The sequence below is a fragment of the Uranotaenia lowii genome, chromosome 1 (assembly GCF_029784155.1).
Source record: "Uranotaenia lowii strain MFRU-FL chromosome 1, ASM2978415v1, whole genome shotgun sequence".
Lineage (NCBI taxonomy): Eukaryota > Metazoa > Arthropoda > Insecta > Diptera > Culicidae > Uranotaenia > Uranotaenia lowii.
In genome coordinates, this window is record NC_073691.1 from 109,459,924 (window position 1) to 109,482,254 (window position 22,331).

General features: G+C 38.1%; 2 protein-coding genes and 1 long non-coding RNA gene across 3 annotated transcripts in view; 2 read left to right on the top strand and 1 right to left on the bottom strand.

The window, feature by feature from the left end:
* Positions 1-22,331, top strand: part of LOC129738536 (protein 60A-like) — a 276,432-nt gene that overhangs the window by 118,927 nt on the left and 135,174 nt on the right. The gene's annotated exons all lie outside the window — the stretch shown is intronic.
* Positions 126-2,144, bottom strand: LOC129738541 (uncharacterized). The gene is made up of 4 exons (XR_008735539.1): positions 1,799-2,144; positions 1,603-1,738; positions 1,223-1,544; positions 126-1,162 (listed from the first exon to the last, which is right to left on the bottom strand). It is a non-coding gene; the product is annotated as an uncharacterized LOC129738541 (long non-coding RNA).
* Positions 7,315-9,114, top strand: LOC129738539 (uncharacterized). Its single transcript, XM_055729759.1, has 2 exons — positions 7,315-7,565; positions 8,515-9,114. The coding sequence occupies exons 1-2, from the start codon at positions 7,499-7,501 to the stop codon at positions 8,889-8,891; spliced, it is 444 nt and encodes a 147-aa protein (XP_055585734.1). The 5' UTR covers positions 7,315-7,498; the 3' UTR covers positions 8,892-9,114.

Consider the following 22,331-nt stretch of genomic DNA (forward strand, 5'->3'; position numbering starts at 1 on the left):
ACGTCTTCAGAGCTAAATTTGCTTCAATTTTGATTGACATAAGAAACACAACAACAGCAAAAAATATAAAAAAAAAAACAAATACGTAGAGCCAAGTAAAGCTTAATTTTGCTTTAATCAAGACCACAATTATACCTCGATTTGCTCTCGTTTTCTTATAGTTTTGAGAGCATATCGATGCCAAATTTTGCTATAACGGAGAATTTTATGATGCCTTATATTAGCATCATTGTGCTCTCCAAGCTATCGGATATCGAGGTGTAGTTAGGGTCTCAGTTTTAGCAAAATTTGGCATCACTTTGCTAACCAAGTATGAAAATTTGTGCTCTCATTTTTGCTGTGTACCACCTTATGTCAAGCAAAATGAGAGCAAGTTGGGCTCTCAGGGCGTGATAGCAAAATTGGCTATAATTTTACCATACGGGTAAGGCGATTACTGCTGGAGGAAAAAAAACAATTTTCTTTTGTCGCATTTCATTTTTCATGTGACAATCTGCGGGCACAAATTTTTTTGTGTCACGAAAATACAAGTTCAAAAAAAAAATCTTCCGAAACCAGAATTTTTTTATGCACATTCTAATTGCAGGAAACTTTTTCCTGTGGATCAGAAACGATTGGTTAGGACAGTTTCTGATAATGTACGCCAACATTTGTAGACGTTAACGTTGTAGACTTGTAGACGTTGGAATTTAGTGTGACACAAATTTGATTCAATTCAGAACCCCGACAAACTTTTGAATCTATCAGTTTCTGATTAGGATATTATACTTCAATCAGGCTTGCAATTTCTCTACAGAGAATGACCGAAGTGCTCGGTTTTCGATTCTCGGTAGAGATTCTCTGAAACGCACCGCAGAGATTTTTAACCGAACATCTGTAGAGAATCTGAAAAACAACACGACAGAGCAAACACACACTACAGTGAAAAAATGTTTTCACCACGGAGAGCGACAGCGACGGCAGCTGACTTGGCTTGTTGCGTTTACCAATACATACGAAGCTGAACCACTTACACGGCAAAAGTAATAAACTCAACCGCCACTTTTTTGTACGCATCTCGGACAAAAAGTGCATGGACTCAACGTTAAGTTTAACGCATTAAACACCTTTGTCCATTTTCTCCTCCATACGATCGACCATACTGGCACGGTTCCGGAAGCATCTGTCAGAAAATAACTAGCTTTAGTTATCAGTTATTAATTGAAATTTGATTACTACTAACCTGATTCGATTGCCTTCAGAGTATCTCGATACATTGTTCTCCAAAATTGGGCCGCTGACAAAAATAAATACTTTCCGGAGGAGCCGATGAATGCCGGAAGTAACCCAAGTCGACGTCCTGACCAAACATTTACTGCAGCAACTGTGGCACTGGTGGCAGCAGCAGCTCTAATTTTCTTAGCGACAGTTGGCTTCAGCTGGACGTTGCGAGGGCCGCAGAGCACTAATCCATGGGGGGGCTGTCTGGCACAGATCCCGCTGAAGTCAATAAGTACTTCAAAACATAGTTCCTGTGGACCTTACTGGACGAAAATCAGCAGTACCTGTCAAACCAAACAAAAAAAAATTATAATTGAATTAATTTTAACTTTTATTATTTACATGATCTGGTAGCTGGTCATTTTCTTTGGAAAACCACCTTCAGGTGGTGAACAGCTTTTCCGGCACCAATCCATCGTTGAGAGATTAAACATGGATCGTAAACACATTCAGCACAACTGGCACAATTCCGGTTATCCTACAGGCAAGATTATAATAAGTTTAAAACTCACAACCATTGAATGTCCTTACCACTCACTTGATACGGTTTCCTCCGGACAAAAAGGAGCACCGGAATCGATATACATGCTGAAAAAATCCTCTGCCGGGGGAGCTGGTGGATGCCGGGAGTTATCAAAGTCGACGTCCTGGCCAGCCGAACTGACTTATGTCAGCAATTGCTGGATCTCGCTCAAGGGAAAAGTCCACACTATCGTACTGATTTGACCACAAGAACGCGCTTCCGGATTAAATGATGCGCAAATTGTTACAAATCATCGCGACATCAACAACGCGTGCAAACCACAAACAAAATGGCAACTTCAAAAGTACTCACTTGAAAGTTTTATGGGAAAAACTTTTGAGTTGCATACAAAATAAGGAACGAAAACAATGCAAACAAAAGAAAATCCCAAAAAACTTTCGGTTGCGTAAAAATAACTTACTCGTTAAGTTTTTGACAGTTTGTGTGTACCCGAAACATTCATTGTTTGTTGATGCTATTATTATGCACACCATCGTGTTTGTTTTTGTCTTTGCTTTTTTGTGGCTTGGACCAGTCGGTTCTGTGTTTTCACCGGGGTGCTCTACGGTGACAAATTGTCGCACGCCGGAGCTATTGAAATTAGGTGTGTGTGGCTTTCGAAACCGGGGTGCGAATAATGTGTGGAGAGAAACAAAAACTCTCACCCGGGTGATTTGCAGCTATCGCACGGGGGTGTTTTATTCTCCGTTCTCCGTCTTTCTCGGTAGAGAATGGCATCTCTGACTTCATCACTAATCACTAATCGTACACGCTCCTTGTTTTAAACTCAAAATTAAGTAGTTTTGGTTCAAAACAGCACTTTAGTTGCAGCCCTCAACTTTGAGTAAGACTGAGCAAACGCAAAAACTAAGTTCTGACTGGCATACTCAAACCTAAGTTCGAAAGCGAGTTCCATTTTTTGAACTTTCTTTATGCCTTTATTCGTAGCTACCCAAAATGCAGTTCTCGCAGCCGAACTCGCTAAGTGCTTTCACGCGAGGAGGGTTCAATTTTTAGTTCATTAGATCGATCTCAGTTTTGCTCCTTCGCCGAAGGAAAAATGGGATTAGTTTGAGTTCGCAGTTCGAACTTCCTTTTGAACCATCGCAAGGAGGAAAAAAGGAACTCAACTTTAGTTCATACAATCGAACTATGATTTGACCACGGTCAAACAGCACTTCAGTGGCAGCCCTCAGCTTTGAGTTTGATTGGGCAATAGCGAAACTAAGTTCTGACAAGCATACTCAAAACTAAGTTCAAAAGCGAGTACCATTTTTTGAACTGTTTTTTATGCCCTTGTTCGTAGCTACCTGAAATGCGGCTCGGCAAAAATGGCACGAATGGGATAAGTTTTGAGTTCGCAGTTCGAACTCCATTTTGAACAATCGCGAGGAGGAAAAAGGGTACTTAACTTTAAGTTCATAGAATCGAACTATGTTTTAAACCTCGGTCGTACTTAATTTTGAGTTTAAAAAAAGGAGCGTGTACTTCCACAGCCAGAACTTATGTCTGAGTCCCAAAGAATAATAAAAATGAGTTACTATTCTTCTTGTCTTTGTTCATGCTTTTTATCATTTTAACATAAAAACATTAAAATGATGAAAAACATAAAATGGTTGGGCCTACCATGGAGCAGAGAACGCAGAGACATCTGGAACACAGGAACAGAAGAAACGTGGACCACCAGTACCATACGTTTCGAAGGGCCATTATCGATGGAAGCATGCTAAGAAAAATGCTCCTTGATGTAAAAACCACGCGTTATTTGAAGTTATTCCACAAATCACAGGGGTTCCTCTTCAGTGGCTGGAAATGATCCATTTTGTACAAAGAAATCACAAAACCTAAGAATAAATGCATTTTGTTGAAGTGATTTAATAGATATGATGATTTTAAAATTCTAAGATTTTATATGTTCATTCAATTATTTTGGACTTCGATGTACAATCATTTCTGGTCATCGACCAAGGATAAAGCGCCTTTACTCGCTCTTGAAAATAAAAAAAATAGGAAAATATTAATAGAACATAAAACCCTTCGAGGTCTGTTACGAACTCGAAAGGTTTTTTTTTTTGAAAATTAACCCTTTTAATAGAAATAAATAAACTATAATAATAATCTCCAAATTCAAAACTTTAAAATGGCTCAATTGTGTCCTGGCCACCAAAGCTAAAAATTGAACTTCTTACGAAAACGTTTCACACAAACAAACAATCGGTAAAAATGAAACATATAATATAACACACTCAACCATGAATAAGGTTGCCAGAATTTGTTCCACTCCCATCCGGGCCTAGCAATTCCGGGCATTTTTTCAAAAAAACCTGGCAAAATCCGGGCATGGATTTCAATTTTTCAAATCCAAAAACCGGGCAAAATTTAGGTGTTATTATATATAAAAGCAAAGAAAAAATGCAAAACAAAATGAAATTAATATTTTATTAATGTAATTGCAGACTTCCAAGAACTTTTCGGAACACTTAAATATTTAAAGGTTTATAAAAGTAAATCGGCGAAATTATTTTAAATAACCGTTGAAAATTTGAATACTGTTAATCGATTTTGCCCAAATTTTGATTTTTTTTTTGGTTACTTTGTGAAAAAATCCGGGCAATATCCGGACTTTTTTCACGATATCCGGGCAACCGGGCCGGACCGGACTTTCTCGAAATTTTGCATCAAATATCCGGGCAAACCCGGATAAAACTGGGCAATCTGGCAAGCTTAACCATAAATGAACAAAATTCTGGAAATTGCTGTGCCACAAAATTTCTGGAATCGATTCCCTGCAGTCGATAATATTCAAATGAAGACTAAATCTGGAGAATTAAGGGTGGAAATACTCAGAGTCTAACCCTTATTTAACTTCATGTAAGTAAAATTAACATCATGGAACGAACTCACTAAATAAAAGTAAAACATCTGGCCTGTGTTGATTGATGGTAAATTCCTCTTTCCAGTCTGCTCTCAATGATTTGCAGTTCCGTGCAGCACTTTAGCGGAACGCGGCTCGAGATATTCGTCGTGCCACTCTTGACGATCCCACTTAATTATTAATGATTCACCCGTAAAATCTAAAACTTAGTACAGTTTTATGCAATTTTCAGCACTTGAACATTGATTATCAAATGTCACTGGCACAAATTCAATTATTCATCGAAATAACTCCAAGCACTCACAAAATTTGGACCTTTAGTTAATTCAAAACTTACGATCGTTCTTTTGCAATCCGACTAGCTAGCTGACAGCGACGGAACGGCACAAAGGGGAAAAACGATTCCGGCTTGTAAAATTTCTTCAAGATTGGATTAAAAAAATCTAATTTCTCATTATAGAGAATGGCATCTCTGACTTCAATTACAAAATTTTGAGTTTTATTTAAAATAAACATTTTTGGAGGAAGAAATCATTTCCCGTTTCAACGTGGAGTCCCCTTTTTAGATAAACTGAACGTCAGTTTCCATCAAATTCTTTTAACAACGACGAAAAATATCGGGACATGCGAAATTGATTGATATTTTCGAAATCTGTCAGTCACAATAAAATATTCTGACTGACTTTCGAAGGTCTCGCTAGCGGGGTGACAAAAATGGAAAGCGATGGTCACTGTTCGAAAAAATTATTGACTGCACATGTTCATGATCAAGAGAAAACTGGAAGTATTATGGAAAGCGTGGTCGGTAAGCGTCTTTCTATGATCAAAGCCATCGTTCTGATAATACGATATCGACAAGCATGCTGAAAACTGACAAAGGTTGCTGGGTCAATTTCAATAATTTCTAGCGTAACATTTCAAAAGGGCGAAACTGCCAAATGTAAACAAATCGAGTTAACGGTCATTCCGGATGCACGTGGTTGCACTTTACCTATCAAACGCGGTTTCATCTTAAAATTACTTAAAACTTTCAAAAAATTGATAAAATTCAATTGGGCGAAACTTCCTGTTGGTGCATTTTCGTTGGAACGTGAAGTTACGCCTATTCAAAATGGAGTGAATTTTTCTATTCGTGTAGAGCCAAAAGGCGTAACTGAGTTGACCGTGTGTGACAAAACGGCCTAACTAGTTTTTGCGTGTAGGATGAATGGGCGTAACTTCAAAACCAAAACAAAAACGGCCGATCATTGGGCGAAACTTGCAGGCGTAACTGAAATCGAAAACAATAATAGGGCGAAACTCGAAAATCTCTGAAATTACGTGAAAAAAGTTAAAGTTCTTGATAACCATCGAACAATAAGTGAATATAATGCACAGTTTTTGATTTTGTTGAACAAAAAGTGGTCGATTTTATAAATAGGATTTGAATAGGTGTTCCAAATTTTCAAACGCGTTTTTCTCGTTTCGAGCTAACTGCTAGTTTCGCCCTTTTTAAATGTTACGCTAGATTTCTTTTCGTTCTACGGGAGCAATCGCAGCTCTGCTTGAATCCAAATCGAACCGATTCGAACTGATTGATTTCGATTTCTGTCATTCGACTATTTTGCATGGCAGCGGAGAAATGCTCAGGAAAATCCAACCGAATTCGAAGGGAAACCGGATATATTCAAACTGACAACTAATAGTTTGACAGTAATCGGTCCGGTTGTGATATTCGTTCCGATCCGGGAGGAGAAGAACCAATGAAAATCAAACGAAACTACTTAGAGCACCTGTATCCGTGGTCCAAACAGCCGGTTTAGACCCAAATTCCTACCCGAGCAACCGCACTGGTGATCCATTATACCAGTTTCAACTCAACTTTTTTTAGAGCTGGTATAAGGATTGATCCAAAACTGATGAGATTTGGATCCAATTTGACGCAGTTCTAAACCGTTTGACAGTTAATGGAACACGAGTGCAGTTGCCAGTTTTTTCATTGGATCGGATCTAATTTCTTTGGTTCAATTCTTGTATAAATTAGACCCAAGAATAGACCACGGATACAGATGCTCTTAGCCAAAAACGAATTGCCCTTCACATACACCGAAACGATTTAATCGCGCAACAACTTCATTCATTAGACTTGTTAAATATAAAAAACGAAGCCCAATACACATTCATAGAGAAAATGTACATACAAAATGCTGAAAAATACCAGAAGATTTACACAGAAACAAAACCTAGAATAGAGATTAAAGTAAAAATTTAAGAACAAATTATAGGATCGGGAATGAAAAAGAAACAAACGTCCCCTATTGTTCTGAAAAAACTTGCACAAGAAATGATTAATACCCAACAAACATTTTTTGCTGAACAACCGCTGAAACATTATTTAGTTCTAATTTTTAGTCAGCTATCTTGCTGAAAGAAGGCAACCAAAATTCAGGGAGAAGCTAATGTTCAGCCCTTAAACATCGAGATTTGGAGAAATTAATCAGCAAAGAAGTGTTTCCTAATAAGCTGAAAGTTCCTTAGTTCAGCTTTATATCAGTGTTTCGAACAACCTCAAAGCAGACATGAAACGTCAATTGACAGATCATTTTCGATAAAAATATTCAAAAAAATGACCGATGTTTGTCCAACGTTGGTCAGCAAAATATTTTGATCCCTCTCCTGCCATGCAGCTGCCAATTTGTTGGTTTTTTTTTCGAATCGTTTTTATTTTGCTGCTTCCGAGTCTCGATCCATCTAACTCTTCGGTATGCGTGATATTATTACCAGTTGTTCACGCCGCAGCCCGCTGATCCAAATCCGTGTCGTATAAAGTTGAGTGCATTAGTGCATTATAAAGGAGAAAGATGCCTCTCACAAAGAATTTCAACAACAAAAAAGCTGTTGATTTTAATGAAATGATGGAAAAAGCTGGTAAGTGTTGATTTATATTCTCCTGACATTTTTTCCCCTAATTTTTAAATGTTATACATAGGCCATAGCTCGGAGCAGGGTTGGTCGGCTCTTCTCAAACAACAAAGAGCCGGGAGAAACCAACTCTGTTTTCAGTTCGGCTTCCGAGTGTAATCCTCTTTCGCTGATCGTGCTCCACTCGTTACCCGAGTTTACACGAGCTGTAAGTGACTCGGACGGCAAGTGTGAGAGCATTTGCATCCGAGTGGGAGAAAGAGAATTCTAAACAAAGAGCGCCCTGTGTTTCAGTCATACACCTCAGAGTAAATAAGGAAAAAAAATTTTTAGACTCCCACCACACAACGTAGAAAAAATATAAACAATTTCTACTCCGCTACTATGCTCACTGCTGTTAGCTGTTTTGAATTCTTTTTTTTTTACAAAAGGTAGCGTTCGAAGAAGAGGTGACAGGTGGTTTCATCAAAAAATCAGGACACCGCGAAGAACAAAAACCAGGATTTTTCAGGACCCCAGTAGATTGGTGGAAATGAAATGCAGCTCTTCTTAGGTTGCATAAATTAAGGCGAAATAGCGGTGCAGTATACGCCTTAATTTATGCAGCAGAAGAGATATGAAGTTAGGTGGCTTTTAGTTTATACCGAAAAACACCGTTCAAATATCATCTGAATCGAAGATTACCATTGGTTTAAGAGGTTAAACTGTTTTTATTGCAAAATCAATTGCAATTAAGATCAGGACGGCTTCTAGAAAATCAAGACACCGCTGGGAGCTTTGATTCGGAAAGTAGCATCTTTTCTCGTGAACGTACTAAGAATAAACTGAGTTAGCTCTCGAATTCTCCTCAGCACATTGCGCAACAGATTTTTCCGGAGAAGGGAATTCTCTTCATCAGCGGATATGAATGCTCTCGCTCACTCTTATGTGTTGACAATCTCACTCTTCATTTCAGTGCGATTTATCTCTCCCCGCACCGATTGGTGGAGCAGACGAAAAAAAAATGCACTCTCTTTCACTGGACAAGCCGATCTGAGGAGTTTTGCCACCCATGGCTCGGAGTATGAGGAAAGAAGTTCCCCCTGGCAAAACTCAGCTGATTTGGAGATGTCTGGTGCTCTACAGACGAAGGAAATATTAACGCATATTACAAATCAAATCACGGAAGCAAAGGAGGAGATTATTGAAGCCACAAAAAGGATGACCGAGAACCTCATTATCAAAACAGTAGCAGCCATCAAAGCAGATTTTGAGACTAAGCTTATTTCCGTCCAGCAGCAGAACTCCAATCAACTCCCTCCCCTCAATCGAATTTTCAATTTAAACCAATAACATCACCAGAACAACTAGACGAGGTCGAGCGCAAATTGGATAACAAGGAATACGAAGGTGAACTTTTCAACTTTTTTTTTTTTTTGTAATTTCTTTATTTGAAACGGCTCATACCTTTAGGCTTTAAGGAGCAAAACTCGATTTGTTTGATTACAATTGTGCGCTTATATCTAGTTCACTTTTTGAAGAAAAGATAGAAGATAGATAGGGAAATATGAAAATAAAAAGAATTATAGACGAAGATCAATAGCTTTTAGGAAAAGATATATTTCGAACATGTAGTCCAAGTCTATCACAGCCAGCACATCTCTCACTGGAACATAGGGTGGTTTTCCTCGGGCCCTAAGGGAGTCTATAAAATTCGTTCTGGCGACAAGATTGACCTCGCACGACCAAACAATATGCTCGATGTCATGGTAACCTTGGCCACAACCACATAGATTGCTGCCAGCAATATCAAAACGATAGAGTACCGCGTCTAAGGAACAATGATTGGACATGAGACGGGAAAATATACGAATAAAATCCCGACTCAAGTTCAATCTATTAAACCATGGTTTAAGGCTTACCTTTGGGATAATCGAGTGGAACCACCGACCCTGCTCATCCTCGTCCCATTTGCGCTGCCAGTTGACAAGAGAGTTTCTTCGAGCTAAATAGTAAAATTCGCTGAAGACGATTTCACGTTGATACGTGTCGCCTTCCATCGCTCCCACCTTTGCCAGAGAGTCTGCCTTCTCATTACCCACTATCGAGCAATGAGAGGGAACCCAAACAAAGGTGATTGTAAAGCGACGTTTTGATAAAGCACTCAAATTATTTCGTATCTTCTCGAGGAAGTACGGCGAGTGCTTTCCCGGTTTTATCGAATGGATTGCTTCAACAGAGCTCAGACTATCCGTTACAATATAGTAGTGTCCATCTGGCCGTGATGCGATACTGTCCAAAGCCCAGTGAATGGCTGCTAACTCCGCTACATATACAGAGCATGGTGGCTGAAGACTGTAAGAGGCACTAGATATTTCGTTGAACACTCCAAATCCTGTTGTTTCCTCTATAAGAGATCCATCGGTAAAGTACATTTTATCAGCATCGACGTGTCTATATTTAGCTTCGAAAATTCTTGGAATCAGAAGAGGGCGATGCGAGACCGGGATTCCACGAATTTCCTGCTGCATAGACAAATCAAACTGGACAGAAGAATGATCGTAGTCAGGGCTACAAACAACTTTTCAACTTTATGAAGAGAATTTTTGGAGATCGCTGCGATAATGTCAATGGCCAGAACATCTGCTACGGTTTAATTGACCATTTTTTCGATCGTGTGTTTTTGGTAGAGTGTTCATGGGCGGGATTCCTAGGAACGGTCGTTGTAAAATCGCTTTCAAAAATTATTCGCGGATTTTGAAGCTATTTTTTTCCATCGTAAAAAGCTGCAATTCGAATTTCTCCATATTTCTTATGGAAATTTTTTTCTAAAATATTTAAAAAAAAAAACGCTAAGAAACGCAGTATGATCAAAGGTTTGAGGATGTCGTCAATACACAAACGAATGAAGATTGAACCTGTTACAGATTTGAGCCAATACACGCAGGTAGAGTGGATATGTGACGACTCAGAACAACTTTAAGATAAATTTTCAGGTGCCTTTCTTTGTTGCTTTTTTTGTTATTGCTTTTTTTAATCATTGTTATAGTTCTAAACCTTAAAAAGAAATATTGGATAATTAAATCTATATATATAAAAAGCAATTTCTGTATGTTTGTTTGTTTGTTTGTTTGTTTGTTTGTTTGTTTGTTTGTTTGTTTGTTTGTTTGTTTGTTTGTTTGTCCTCTATAGACTCAGCTGTCTTAAGAGCTAGAGATCTGAAATTTGGCATGGATGTTCATTAGCACCAGGAAAGATGAAAAATGTTTTCAGATTTTCGGATGACTCCTTCTGAAGGGGGTCGTCCATACAAGACAAATATTGTTTTCGCGATATTGACGTTATTTTTCGTCGGATTGTATTGAAAATTTGCACATGAGTGTTTTGAAATACGAGCAATCGATTTCAAGTGTCAAATTTTGTACAAGGGGTCAGCGAAAGGGGTCGTCCATATAAACTATTAAATATTTTTGCGATATTAGCGTCATTATACATCGGATTTTGGTGAAAATTTGCATATGACTGTTTTGAGGAACGAGCAATTGATTTCCGTTATCAAATTTAGGGACAGGGGTCGGCAAAACGGGTCGTCCATATCAACAATATAATATTTTTGCGATATTGGCGTTATTATTCATCAGATTTTGATGAAAGTTTGCACATGAATGTTTTGAAGAACGAATAATCGATTCCAGGTGTCAAATTTAGGAACGGGGGTAGGCCAAAGGGGTCGTCCATATCAACTGTTAAATGTTTTTTGCGTTATTGGCGTTATTATACATTGGACTGAGATGAAAATTGATTCACGATAGTTTTGAGTGACAAGCAATCAATTTCAGTGATCAAATGCAGTGTAAGGGGCCGCCAAAAGGGGTCGTCCATATAACTTTTCAAATTTTTAGTGATATTGACGTTATTATACATCGGATTTGTATGAAAATTTGAACATAGGAGTTATCAGAGATGAACAATTGATTCCACTTATCCAAATTTGAGTCAGGGGTCGTTCAAAGGGGTCGTCCATATAAACTTCACTGTTTTTACCATATTAACGTTATTATACATCGGATTCAGACAAAAATTTATAAACGAGAGTTTTGAGGAACGGGCAATCGATTTCAGGTGTCAAATTCCATCCCAGGGGTCGACGAAAGGGGTCATCAATATTAATTTTTTTTTTTTTGCTTTTTTATGATATTTACGTTATTATGCAATGGATTGGATTGAAAATTTGCATATGGGAGTTTTGAGGGAAGGACAATTGATTTCAGACATCAGAGATTGTAAAAGAGGTCACTGAAAGGGATTTAATTATTTGGCAATAATTGCGTTGTTATGCAACGATCATGTCAAAATTTATACACGAGGGTTGAGACGGTCCATTAATTTCTGATTTAAATATTTGTATCGAAAGACAAGAAAAGGGGTCCACAATATTAACTGTTAAATTTGTTTTTGCAATAACTGTTAATATTGTTTTTGCAATAATAAAGTGAGTTTGTATCACATCGAGTCGAAAATTCATACACGGGGGTTTTTGGCACGGCCATTTTATTCCTGTTTTCAATTTTAGTTGCACACGACATAAAAAGTGATCGTCAAATATTTTGCAATTATTGCTTTTTAATGAATTTGGAAATGCTTCTGGAAAATACTTGGCAATTAACTTTCATACAAACTGCTCATGACATATTCCAAGTTGAAGGCGAAACGGAGTTCGTATGGGATCAGCTAGTAAAATATAAAATATTATGAATTGTTTTATTTATTATGTATAATGTACAGTATGCAATATAGGTACAAACACTATTTCCGAATCATTAGTTTTAAGGGCAAATAATTTAAACAGCACATCATTAATGTTAAACGAACGTTGTTAATCAAACTGAACATTATTCGATGAAAAAATATGGATAAATGATGAGTTTACGGGTAAGTCATAGAATATTTCCTTATTTATCATAACGCATCCTATAATTGACATTTTTCCATTATTTTCAGAAGCATTTTTCATTCGAACAATTTCTTCTGTTTTAGTCATAAACCAAGAATCTTTGAACTCATTTGTTAATTTCATATTGTTATTTATGTGAAGTACAATTTTTTTCCCAATGGTTTTCAATTTGACCTTTTGTTTGTCTAAATCATGTACTTTAGCTGTTACTATGAAATTTTTTTTCGGATATTCTATTTACCACCTGCTTTAATGTACCGTTTCCTTTGCGTAAAAGTCGTTTAATTTGAAAAAGACAGTTTTCAAATGGGTATGTTGAAATTGTTGGAAGTGGCCCAAATCTTTCAACATCCTTCACAATGTGTACTAAATTATGAACGTTACTTGTAATATACTGAGGGCCATAAAGTTCCTGATAGTCGTCTACATATTTTTCAAACAATTGCTGGGCTATGGGAAGGTATTTGAAATAAATCGGATTTGAACAAATTCTTACTGCAGTGAAAAGATGTAAGAAATGTTGATAATGACTAGTACTAAGAGTTCTCTTTAAAACTACAATGCCTACGTAATTCAAAAATGTTCTAAACTCTGTTCCTTTCCAATGCTTAAGGCTGTCAAGACCACGAATTGTTCTGTGAAATTCTGATGGAACTTTGATTTCCAGAAGCTTTTCAGAAATTTCTGTTATGTTTTGTGATGATAATTTAAGGTCGCGTCCGAGTTTGCCGTCACGCCATCCGAGTAGGCAACGTTTCATTACACCCAAATCTAGTAAGTGTAAACTGTCTGCTACGACAAAGTCCTGAATCATATCAAAATTAGGAATTTTCAAAAGAGGGGTCTGGTTTCCGGCTTTGTGATGATTCCCGTATCCATTCAAACGGAAAATTGCATCCGTTCTCAGTTCACATCTGGAGTTAGGAAAAACAACGGTTTTTGAATCGTGGTTGAAAATACCTTTCGTGGTGCATTTAAGACACCCATCTACTCCGTTGAAATTGATAACATCTGTAAACATAAATGAAATACTTTAAAATTTACTTCTATCAGAAGATATTGAAGTGTTTTTATTACTTTTCAGGAAAGCTCGAGCGGGAGAATCAGCGATAATAGCTCTGACTTTGAGTTCGATGTGATAACCGTTGATTTCCAATCCATTTGATATTAAATCCACCAATTCATCGACGAATTGATTCAAATAATCCGCAACATCAGCAGGCTTCTCTTTCCCCAAAAATATTCCTACCGGCATTGGTGCAATGTGAGGCTTGTTATGGATATTACAAAGAATCGGCCACAACTGAAAGTTGGAACTTTTAAATATGGGCAGTCCATCTACGTTAATGTTGAGCTCAGCCGTCATATTATTTTCAAGATTACTGAAATTGTTTTGCAAACTTTGATGCCAGTACTGGCCACCAGCAATTGATTTCCATACCACCTTGGATTTTTGGAGTTTCTAATAATGTTCTCGGATCCGCAGGTAGTGAATTATCCCCGTAATGCCTCTTTAAAAGTGCCAAAAGAGTTTTAAGAGAAACGTGTGTTATATTATTTTCAATGGCCCAAATCCTTAACGCTGTTCTGGTTGAAATATTTTCCTTATTTTCAACGAAACTTTCATCGAGAGCCGAATAATCCTCTGAATATGATGAATCTGATTCCCAATGTGCATCCGGATATGACGATTCAGAATCCTTGTAATCACCCGAATCGGATGATTCCTTTTCCCACCCGAGCAGACTTCGATGCCTGAATCGAGAGCAAACAGTGACCAAAATGAGCTATCAATGCCAAAACGATAGCATAATCAAGTGTCGCATTTTTGCCGATGGCAAAATGAGGTTCCATTTAAGCATCAATATGTCGAAATATGATGCCGAACCAATACCTAAATAAGGCATTGAGAGCAAATTGAAAGCACTATTTGGTGTTGTTTTTTCCAAGATAACAAAACAAGGCATCACCAAGGTTTCATTATTTTCATCAAGTAGAAAAGTGAGATGAAAATGATATCATGATTTGGTGTTCCATTTTCGGTGATAAATAAATTAATTTGATCGAACTGAAAACAAACATACAATTTAGTTAACAGTATAGTGCGGCCATTAATTGGGGTTTAACATTTCGGTAATATCAAAACTAGGCATCATCAAGTTAACAGCATCACAATTATATCAGTTGAACGATCAATCTTCTCCAAATAATTTTCATCATTATAGTCATAACTATTTAATTTATATCTTCTTGAAGCTGAGACCAACATTAGGTGCTAACAGCAAATTGCTAGGTTCAGTTGGTGTCAATTATTGAACGATAGCTAAACTAGGCATAATTTAGGTTTCAACATTTTTGATTGGATAGCAAACTAAGACCATATTAAAGTATCAACAACAAACTGGGATAATAATTTGTTGTAGCATTCAATTTGATACAAAAATTTTGGTATTCTAAATTATTAGGAATAAAAAACTGAGATCACATTATAGCTTAACCCTTCATTTCATGATTTGAGTACAAGAAAAAATTAAAATAAATTTTTCTCTACATTAATTGTTGTAAATTTGTTACTTTTTTAAACACACGGTTGATTTGCAGGACAAAAAATAGCAATAAATAGGCATAAATAGGGTTTCCTTTATTTTAAAAATACAAAAAATACATTAATTTTAGATTCATAATTACGTGCCTAAGAAATTTTTAAGCGAAAATAATAAATGATTCTTTTTCCATAAATCAACTTTATCACCTTATTCAAATGCACCTCTGAAAAAAAACAGAACAATTCCGCCAATTTCAAAATTTAAGAGGTTGTGTTGTGGGTTGGATTCCGGAAGATGAGCTCAGTAAACAAATCCTCAAAATTTATCGTTGGGACAATTTAAAGCTACAATTTATTGAGTGGTTTTAATGATAAAATTAAGATGTCTATTACTCTAACTTACATTACAAGTTTCTTTTCCGATTCTATCAATCTTCGATCCAACACCACAATTCTTGGATGTGTTTCCAGTCCTGATAATAAACAAATCAAATTCCGCTCTATTGTACAAAGTAAAACGACTTACGGTAAGTTCCGGATGGGATGTACTTATGTTGTCAACAAACAGTTTTCTCCAGTCATCAACCTATTCGAATTAATGATTTTATCTGTAATTATTCATGTTTGTTCGTATTTTACATCTACTCACGGTACGTTCTTTATCAGTCGGTCATCAAGACCCAAGAAGTCGAACAAAAACAATTGGAACGATAATCTGACCTATCTTAGAAAAACTCTTATCAATTACACATACGATTTACCAATTTGAATGAATTACAATTTTCTTACAGGTCGTACTAAACAAATTTCACGGTCACAAAAGAATTCCTGCACCAGCTCATTACTCTATCATTTCTATCACAAACTCTCTGTCTTCAAAATGGTAAATTCGCCATTCTATCAAGAATAACTTTTTTCCAACATGTCAGCGCCCATGAACATGAACATCAACAGATTTCAATGTTTTGTTTTTATTTCCCTTTCCTTATTTGCATTCTATTTTCCGTCTGTTCCGCACAGTGGTGAAAAATTGCTTCCAACATCCTCCCCCGCAGTAAGCCCCGAAGTCAACTTGTAGGTGTGAACTTCTGAGCTTACTCTTCAATAATCTCAAGCACTGCCAACTTTGCAACTGGTCTCTTTCGTTCTCCTTTGTCAGTTTTCACCGCTGCTGATCTCACCCGACCATCAGTTCCTTTAAACACCTTGGTAACTAAACCTCGTATACGCTGATTGTCTTCCATGACGAAAACTAAATCCCCAGGTTTGATTTGACGACTGTCGTTGAACCATTTTGGTCGTTTGTTCAGTCCCGGAAAATATTCGACTAATTTCTTGGTAACTAGATGTTTTTTAGGAAGAATTATTGGGAATTTCGAGTCATACGTCATGTACTCTGCTGCTTCGGTTCTGCCTTCCATACGTATTACTCCATACTCGTCCAAAAATGGCGATTTATCGTACAAAGCGCTTGATCGTTCAAGTGGTATCTTACGTTCCTTAGGCAACTTCTGATTCCGAGTCAAAATAACGATTTCATCTCCGTATTCTTCATTTTGAGCGATTCGCCATAAACAGTTCTCTGCTAACATGTATTCTTCCTGCCGAAGTGGAGAAACAATGTACGGAATCTTAGATTTTTTTGACTCATCTTCATTTGTCGGTAAAGCTTCGATCGGGGATTCTTTGGCTAGTCGTCGGCAGTTCGATACATAACGATATACAGTGGCAACCATGCGAACTAGGACGTTCCATCGAGATATTTGATCAATGCGATGAAATAATCCTTCTGGTAACAATATCTCGTGGAATAACACTCGGGCACGAAACTCTTCTTCGACGTTGATCAGGGTGTGGCATTGTTCGGGCCAAGACTCTTCAGCTTCGTACAAAAAGTCTGGTCCTTTAAACCATCGACTGCATAAGTGGACTTCAGTTGCTTTTCCCCACTTCGTAACATCATCGGCTGGATTACTTCTTGTTGGCACCCAACGCCAGTCTTCTGGATTAGTGATAGATAATATTTGTCCAACACGATGAGCAACAAATTCTTTGTACTTTTTTCGATCGGATCTGACCCATGAATAAACAGCGCGTGAATCAGTCCACATGACCCTTTGGGTTATGGAAAAGGAATGTGTCTCACTTATCGATTTTGCTAATCGCGTGCCGAGTTCTGCAGCTTGTAGCTCCTTCCTTGGAACTGACATGTGTTGTAAAGGAGAGACTTTTGCCTTTGCTTCAACGAAAGAACAGTGTATGGATCCCTCACATACGAACCTAAAGTAAGCTACGCAGCCGTAGGCATCTTCCCCAGCGTCAGTGAAAACATGTAGCTGTATCGATTCATATGCTGAAGAAGCCATGTTCCCCAAATAGCATCGTGGTATGCGAACCTTTTCAATCAAAGGGAACAACTCAATCCACCTGAGCCACTGCTTGAATTGAGCCTCCTCCAAATTATCATCCCAGCCGATACCGCTACGCCACACGTCTTGCATAAGTATTCTGCCGTGTATTAACAGTGGTGCCAGAAACTGCTTCGGGTCGAACATGCTCATAACGCATTTTAGAGCTATCCGTTTTGTTGGCCATGCACCTTCTGTCATATATGGCCTGAGATCTCTGCACATTTCGGTGGAAAATTGAAATACATCATCTTTCGAACTCCAGCTCACTCCTTAAACTCGTTCTACGTCGCCTCCTATTTTTATAAGTTTGGCTTCCCTTGGTTCAGAAATCGAAGCTTCGAGTTTTTCCAAAACATTCGCAGAATTACATACTGACCCAATTTCTTATCTCAAATCCACCAGCAGCGTGAATTGATTTGACACTGACTGCTCTTTTTACAGCTTCTTCCTCCGTATCTGCACTGTCGAAATAGTCATCGACGAAATGTTTTTTTACGATAGCCTCTACCGCTTCGGGACTTTCACTCTCATGCTCGCGAGCATTTAGGTTCTTCACAAACTGCGAAATACAAGGGGAGCATCTAGCTCCAAACGTAACGACATCCATAACATAAATCTGCGGTTCTTCGTATGTATTCGATCGGTAAAGGAAGCGTTGGGCTTGTCGATCTTCTGCACGAATCTGGATCTGGTGAAACATTTGCCGTATGTCACCGCCGAAAGCAATTTTCCTCTCACGAAATCCATTGATCACAGCTGGTAATGAAGTGATCATATCGGGTCCTTTGAGGAGTTTATCGTTCAAAGACACTCCTTTCACCTTAGCTGCAGCATCCCATATAAGTCGAATCTTTTCAGGTTTCTTAGGGTGAGTCACGTAGTTGAGCGGCAAATACCAAATTTTTTCCGGCATCGTCTCTTTGAGCTCTCTTGGTGTTATGCGATGCGCGTAACCTCTGGCTATATACTCCTCTATCTGTTGCTCGATCGCTTCTTTTACTCCCGGATTTCGATTCATACGAGCTTCGAAACTATGCATTCGGTTCACGGCCATCTTGTAGCTTTCTGGAAAAGATATTTCATCTTCTTTCCATAGAAGACCTGTCTCGAAATGCTCACTAACTCTTCTAGTCGTTTTGTGCAGAATCTCTCGCGCTCGTTGATCTTCTTTCGATTCCAGAGGAACAGGGGATACACCAACAGCTTCGAGCTGGAAGAATTGTTTCAAAGCGTCGTTCATTTCACGATCTGTCTTGCAACACTTATCACAGTTACAACGATGGTGCCCTATGAAAAATACATTTGATACAACTCGAGGCCTTGGTCCATACAGTGTCCAACCAAGCTTGCACTGAACTGCTATGGGTTCGCCAAGTTCACCTACACGTGATTGGAGAGGGGCAATCAAATGGATATTGTTGATGCCGGTCAAAAGCTTTGGAGCAGAAACGCTGTAGGATGGAATTGTGACATCTTGGATATGTTTGTACTTCCTTTCCAACTCAGATTTGCTAAGCTCTTGCATGGGTAAATCCAGATTTTTAACCGTTCTGGCATCAAGCAAATTATACTTATGGGTACTTCCTCTACCAGAAATCTTAAGATTTAACTTCAACGATTCGTTCTCAGTTGAATTAATTCCATTGGCCCACGACATTTGTAATGGTTCTCGTTCTCCTTCTGCTCCCAACTTATTTGCTAAATCATTATCTATCAAGGTAACAGAAGAACCCTCGTCGATAAGAGCTAGTGCATGGACTTGCTTCTCCGAACTATACAGAGTAACAGGCATAATCCGAAAGAGAACAGAATGATCTGAGCGATGATGGTTGTTGCAATTTCTGATGGTATATGATCCCGTAGTTTCCTCCCAGTGTAACATTGGGTGATGTATTTTTTGACACTGGTTAACATTACATCTTCGTTTCGAATAACACTCCTTTCCACCGTGATTGAAGATGCATAATGGGCATAATTGTAATCGATTCGTAGTCCTCCATCTTTCTTCTATGTTCAACTTTAAAAACTCGTTGCAGTTTCTTCCAAAGTGACCGGGTTTCCTACAAACTGAACAGCTGCGATCGTTTGTCACTGAACGAATGACTCCGCCAGCTTGTTGGGGTTTTTGTATATCTGTCGCCGATTCCTTTTGGGTACACATACAACATTGATTTAGTGTCTCGCCGTCTGTAGAATTGACAAATCCTTTCGTTCCAAGCTTCTCCTTCTTCTTGCCTTTCAGTATGTCGTCCGCACTAAATTGCTCAAACGTTCCTTCCAACGCTTTATCGTCTAATTCCTCCATAAAATTTCCAAATGTTTCCAAATCAACCACAGACCAGCGACGTTTAAACTCAACCCACTCCATAACGTAACACGAAGAGAGTTTTTGTACAAGACTTTGCATAAGGATTGGATTTTTGAGATGATCGAAAAGTTTCGCCGCTTTCATGTGTTCGGTAAACTCTTCCACAGCACTGCCGAATTCGATCAACGATTCAAGATCTTCTGAACTGGGTCCTGCAAGACGTTGTATTCGGTATGCTAGCATAGTGGATAGGATTTCAGGATTTCCAAACCTTTTGCGGAGCTTCTCGATGATTTTAGGAACGTTTCCTGGAAGCAGCAGACGGTTGCGCACAGTTTCCAGTGCTTTCCCCAACAATGCTTCTTGAAGCCTCACCAAATTCTCTGCATCAGTGAATCCACAAGATTCATTAGCTTGTTCAAATGCACTAATAAATATCAGCCGCTCTTCTGGTCTTTCTGAAAACTTGGGCAAGGTTTTAGGATACACTTGTCGGGCAGCTATCTGTAGATGTGTTGGTTCTTTTCGAATTCCTTGTAAACCTCTCCTCATTACACCACATGGAGCCTCGAAATCACTCCCTATGCTGCTTATGTTGGCTGGAAGCACTTCACGACGACCAAAGTTCGACTTTGGTTTAGCTCCTGACGACCGCTGCTTGTTTTCGTCTCGATTCATGGTCGATTGTTTCACTTGAGCAGGTATCTCCAAGGTTTCTCGCAACGGATCTTCTAAATGTTGATTTTCCTGATCTGCATTCCATGCTTCAACCTTCTCGAGAAAAGCATCTGCCTCTCCTTCGCCCGAATTATCTTCACTTGAATCGCTGACTTCTTCAGCAAGCCTCTCCTGTTCGTGCCTAGATTCCATCTCTTCTCGTTACCGTTGAACTGTTTTAAGTTTATGTTCCAACAACTTTCTCTCGATTTCTTCTTCTTCCATTTTCTTCATACTTATTTCATGCATTCGTTGCAGTTCTCGCTTAGCTGCCTCACGCACTGATCTTTTTGATGTCTCACTTCCACTTTTCCTTATTTTAGTCTCACTTCGCGCTTCAATTGTACCGGGACCGCTATTTGATACTGCATTTGACAACAAGCTACTTCTAGAACCTGGACCTTGCATTGAGTTTTTTTTATTTGATTTACTCCCTGACGCATCTTTTTGCCGTATAGTTTTACTATTACTAAGCTTCTTATTCATAGTCTTTTTTGACTTACCGACTGCAGGCTCTTTACTACCTTTCTTTTTGGCTGCCCTATGTGGCTGCCGACGAGTTGCAGTTTGTCCAACTGCTCCAAAGGATCAATTACAAAGGAAAAACTCTTATCAATTACACATACGATTTACCAATTTGAATGAATTACAATTTTCTTACAGGTCGTACTAAACAAATTTCACGGTCACAAAAGAATTCCTGCACCAGCTCATTACTCTATCATTTCTATCACAAACTCTCTGTCTTCAAAATGGTAAATTCGCCATTCTATCAAGAATAACTTTTTTCCAACATGTCAGCGCCCATGAACATGAACATCAACAGATTTCAATGTTTTGTTTTTATTTCCCTTTCCTTATATGCAGTCTATTTTCCGTCTGTTCCGCACAGTGGTGAAAAATTGCTTCCAACAGGTTGTTTCAACATGTGTTCACAAATTAATCGAACATTCAACTGGGTTTGCATTTTACTGTTCTTTTTGATCGACAAATTTATCGATCAAAATTTTTAAAAGGGCGAATGCGCCCTTGCGTTATCAGATAGGTAAAATAGTATTTTGGAACACGTTCATTTAAAATGAATAAACTTACGAAAGACTATTTAGAATAACAGAAATTTAGACAAAAAAAAAATATATTTCTGGTTGATGGTTGAGGAGCCGACAAACGTCAGTAGCAATCTACTCGAAAAAGGCATTCTGGCGCATTTTACCTTTAAAAATTCGTTATCGAAATGCTTATATTTTAACAGACATTTTTCAAATTATCGTAACATTTTAGTTTTTTAATTTAAAATGTTGATTCATTTAAATTTAAATTTATGTTATATTTTTGTTTACAATAAATTGTATGTAAAATTTTGTTGGAAACCGTTTACCTAGTTTTTAAACGATGTGAAATTGTGAGCAAATTGACCCATCACAACTGATGGTCAGTGCCATCACACAACACTCTCTATCAAACAAATCAATTAGGCATATATTCGGTTTCACTGATCCAACTCTTGATGCACGAACAGGACGAGTACAGCTACGGGTGTGTTAAGATACCAGAACACGGAATCGACAGGTTGTGACAGGTAATCGTAATGTTTACAGTACAAACCAGCGAAGGCTGGTAGGCAAACAACTGGCTGTCAAAATTTAGCGCTTCGTCTCCACCATAAGGAATTTCCCGACTTGTCAACCGAACAGCTGATTTCTCATGTTTACAATCTTCGGCATCTGTTGGTAGGGTAAAAATAACAACAACACTACGCATGTTCAATGGCCGAATAGTAACGAAACCAAATTGGAGGTGCAATAGTAATAGTAATGCAAAATTCTTAATTTTTTAAACTAGCTAAACTTGAAAAATT

What these genes read in the sequence shown, in the direction of transcription:
- LOC129738539 (XM_055729759.1), top strand. Translation starts at nt 7,499, where the DNA reads ATGCCTCTCACAAAGAATTTCAACAACAAAAAAGCTGTTGATTTTAAT. An exon ending in TGAAATGATGGAAAAAGCTG is followed by an intron (nt 7,566 to 8,514) that starts GTAAGTGTTGAT and finishes TCTTCATTTCAG; the next exon opens with TGCGATTTATCTCTCCCCGC.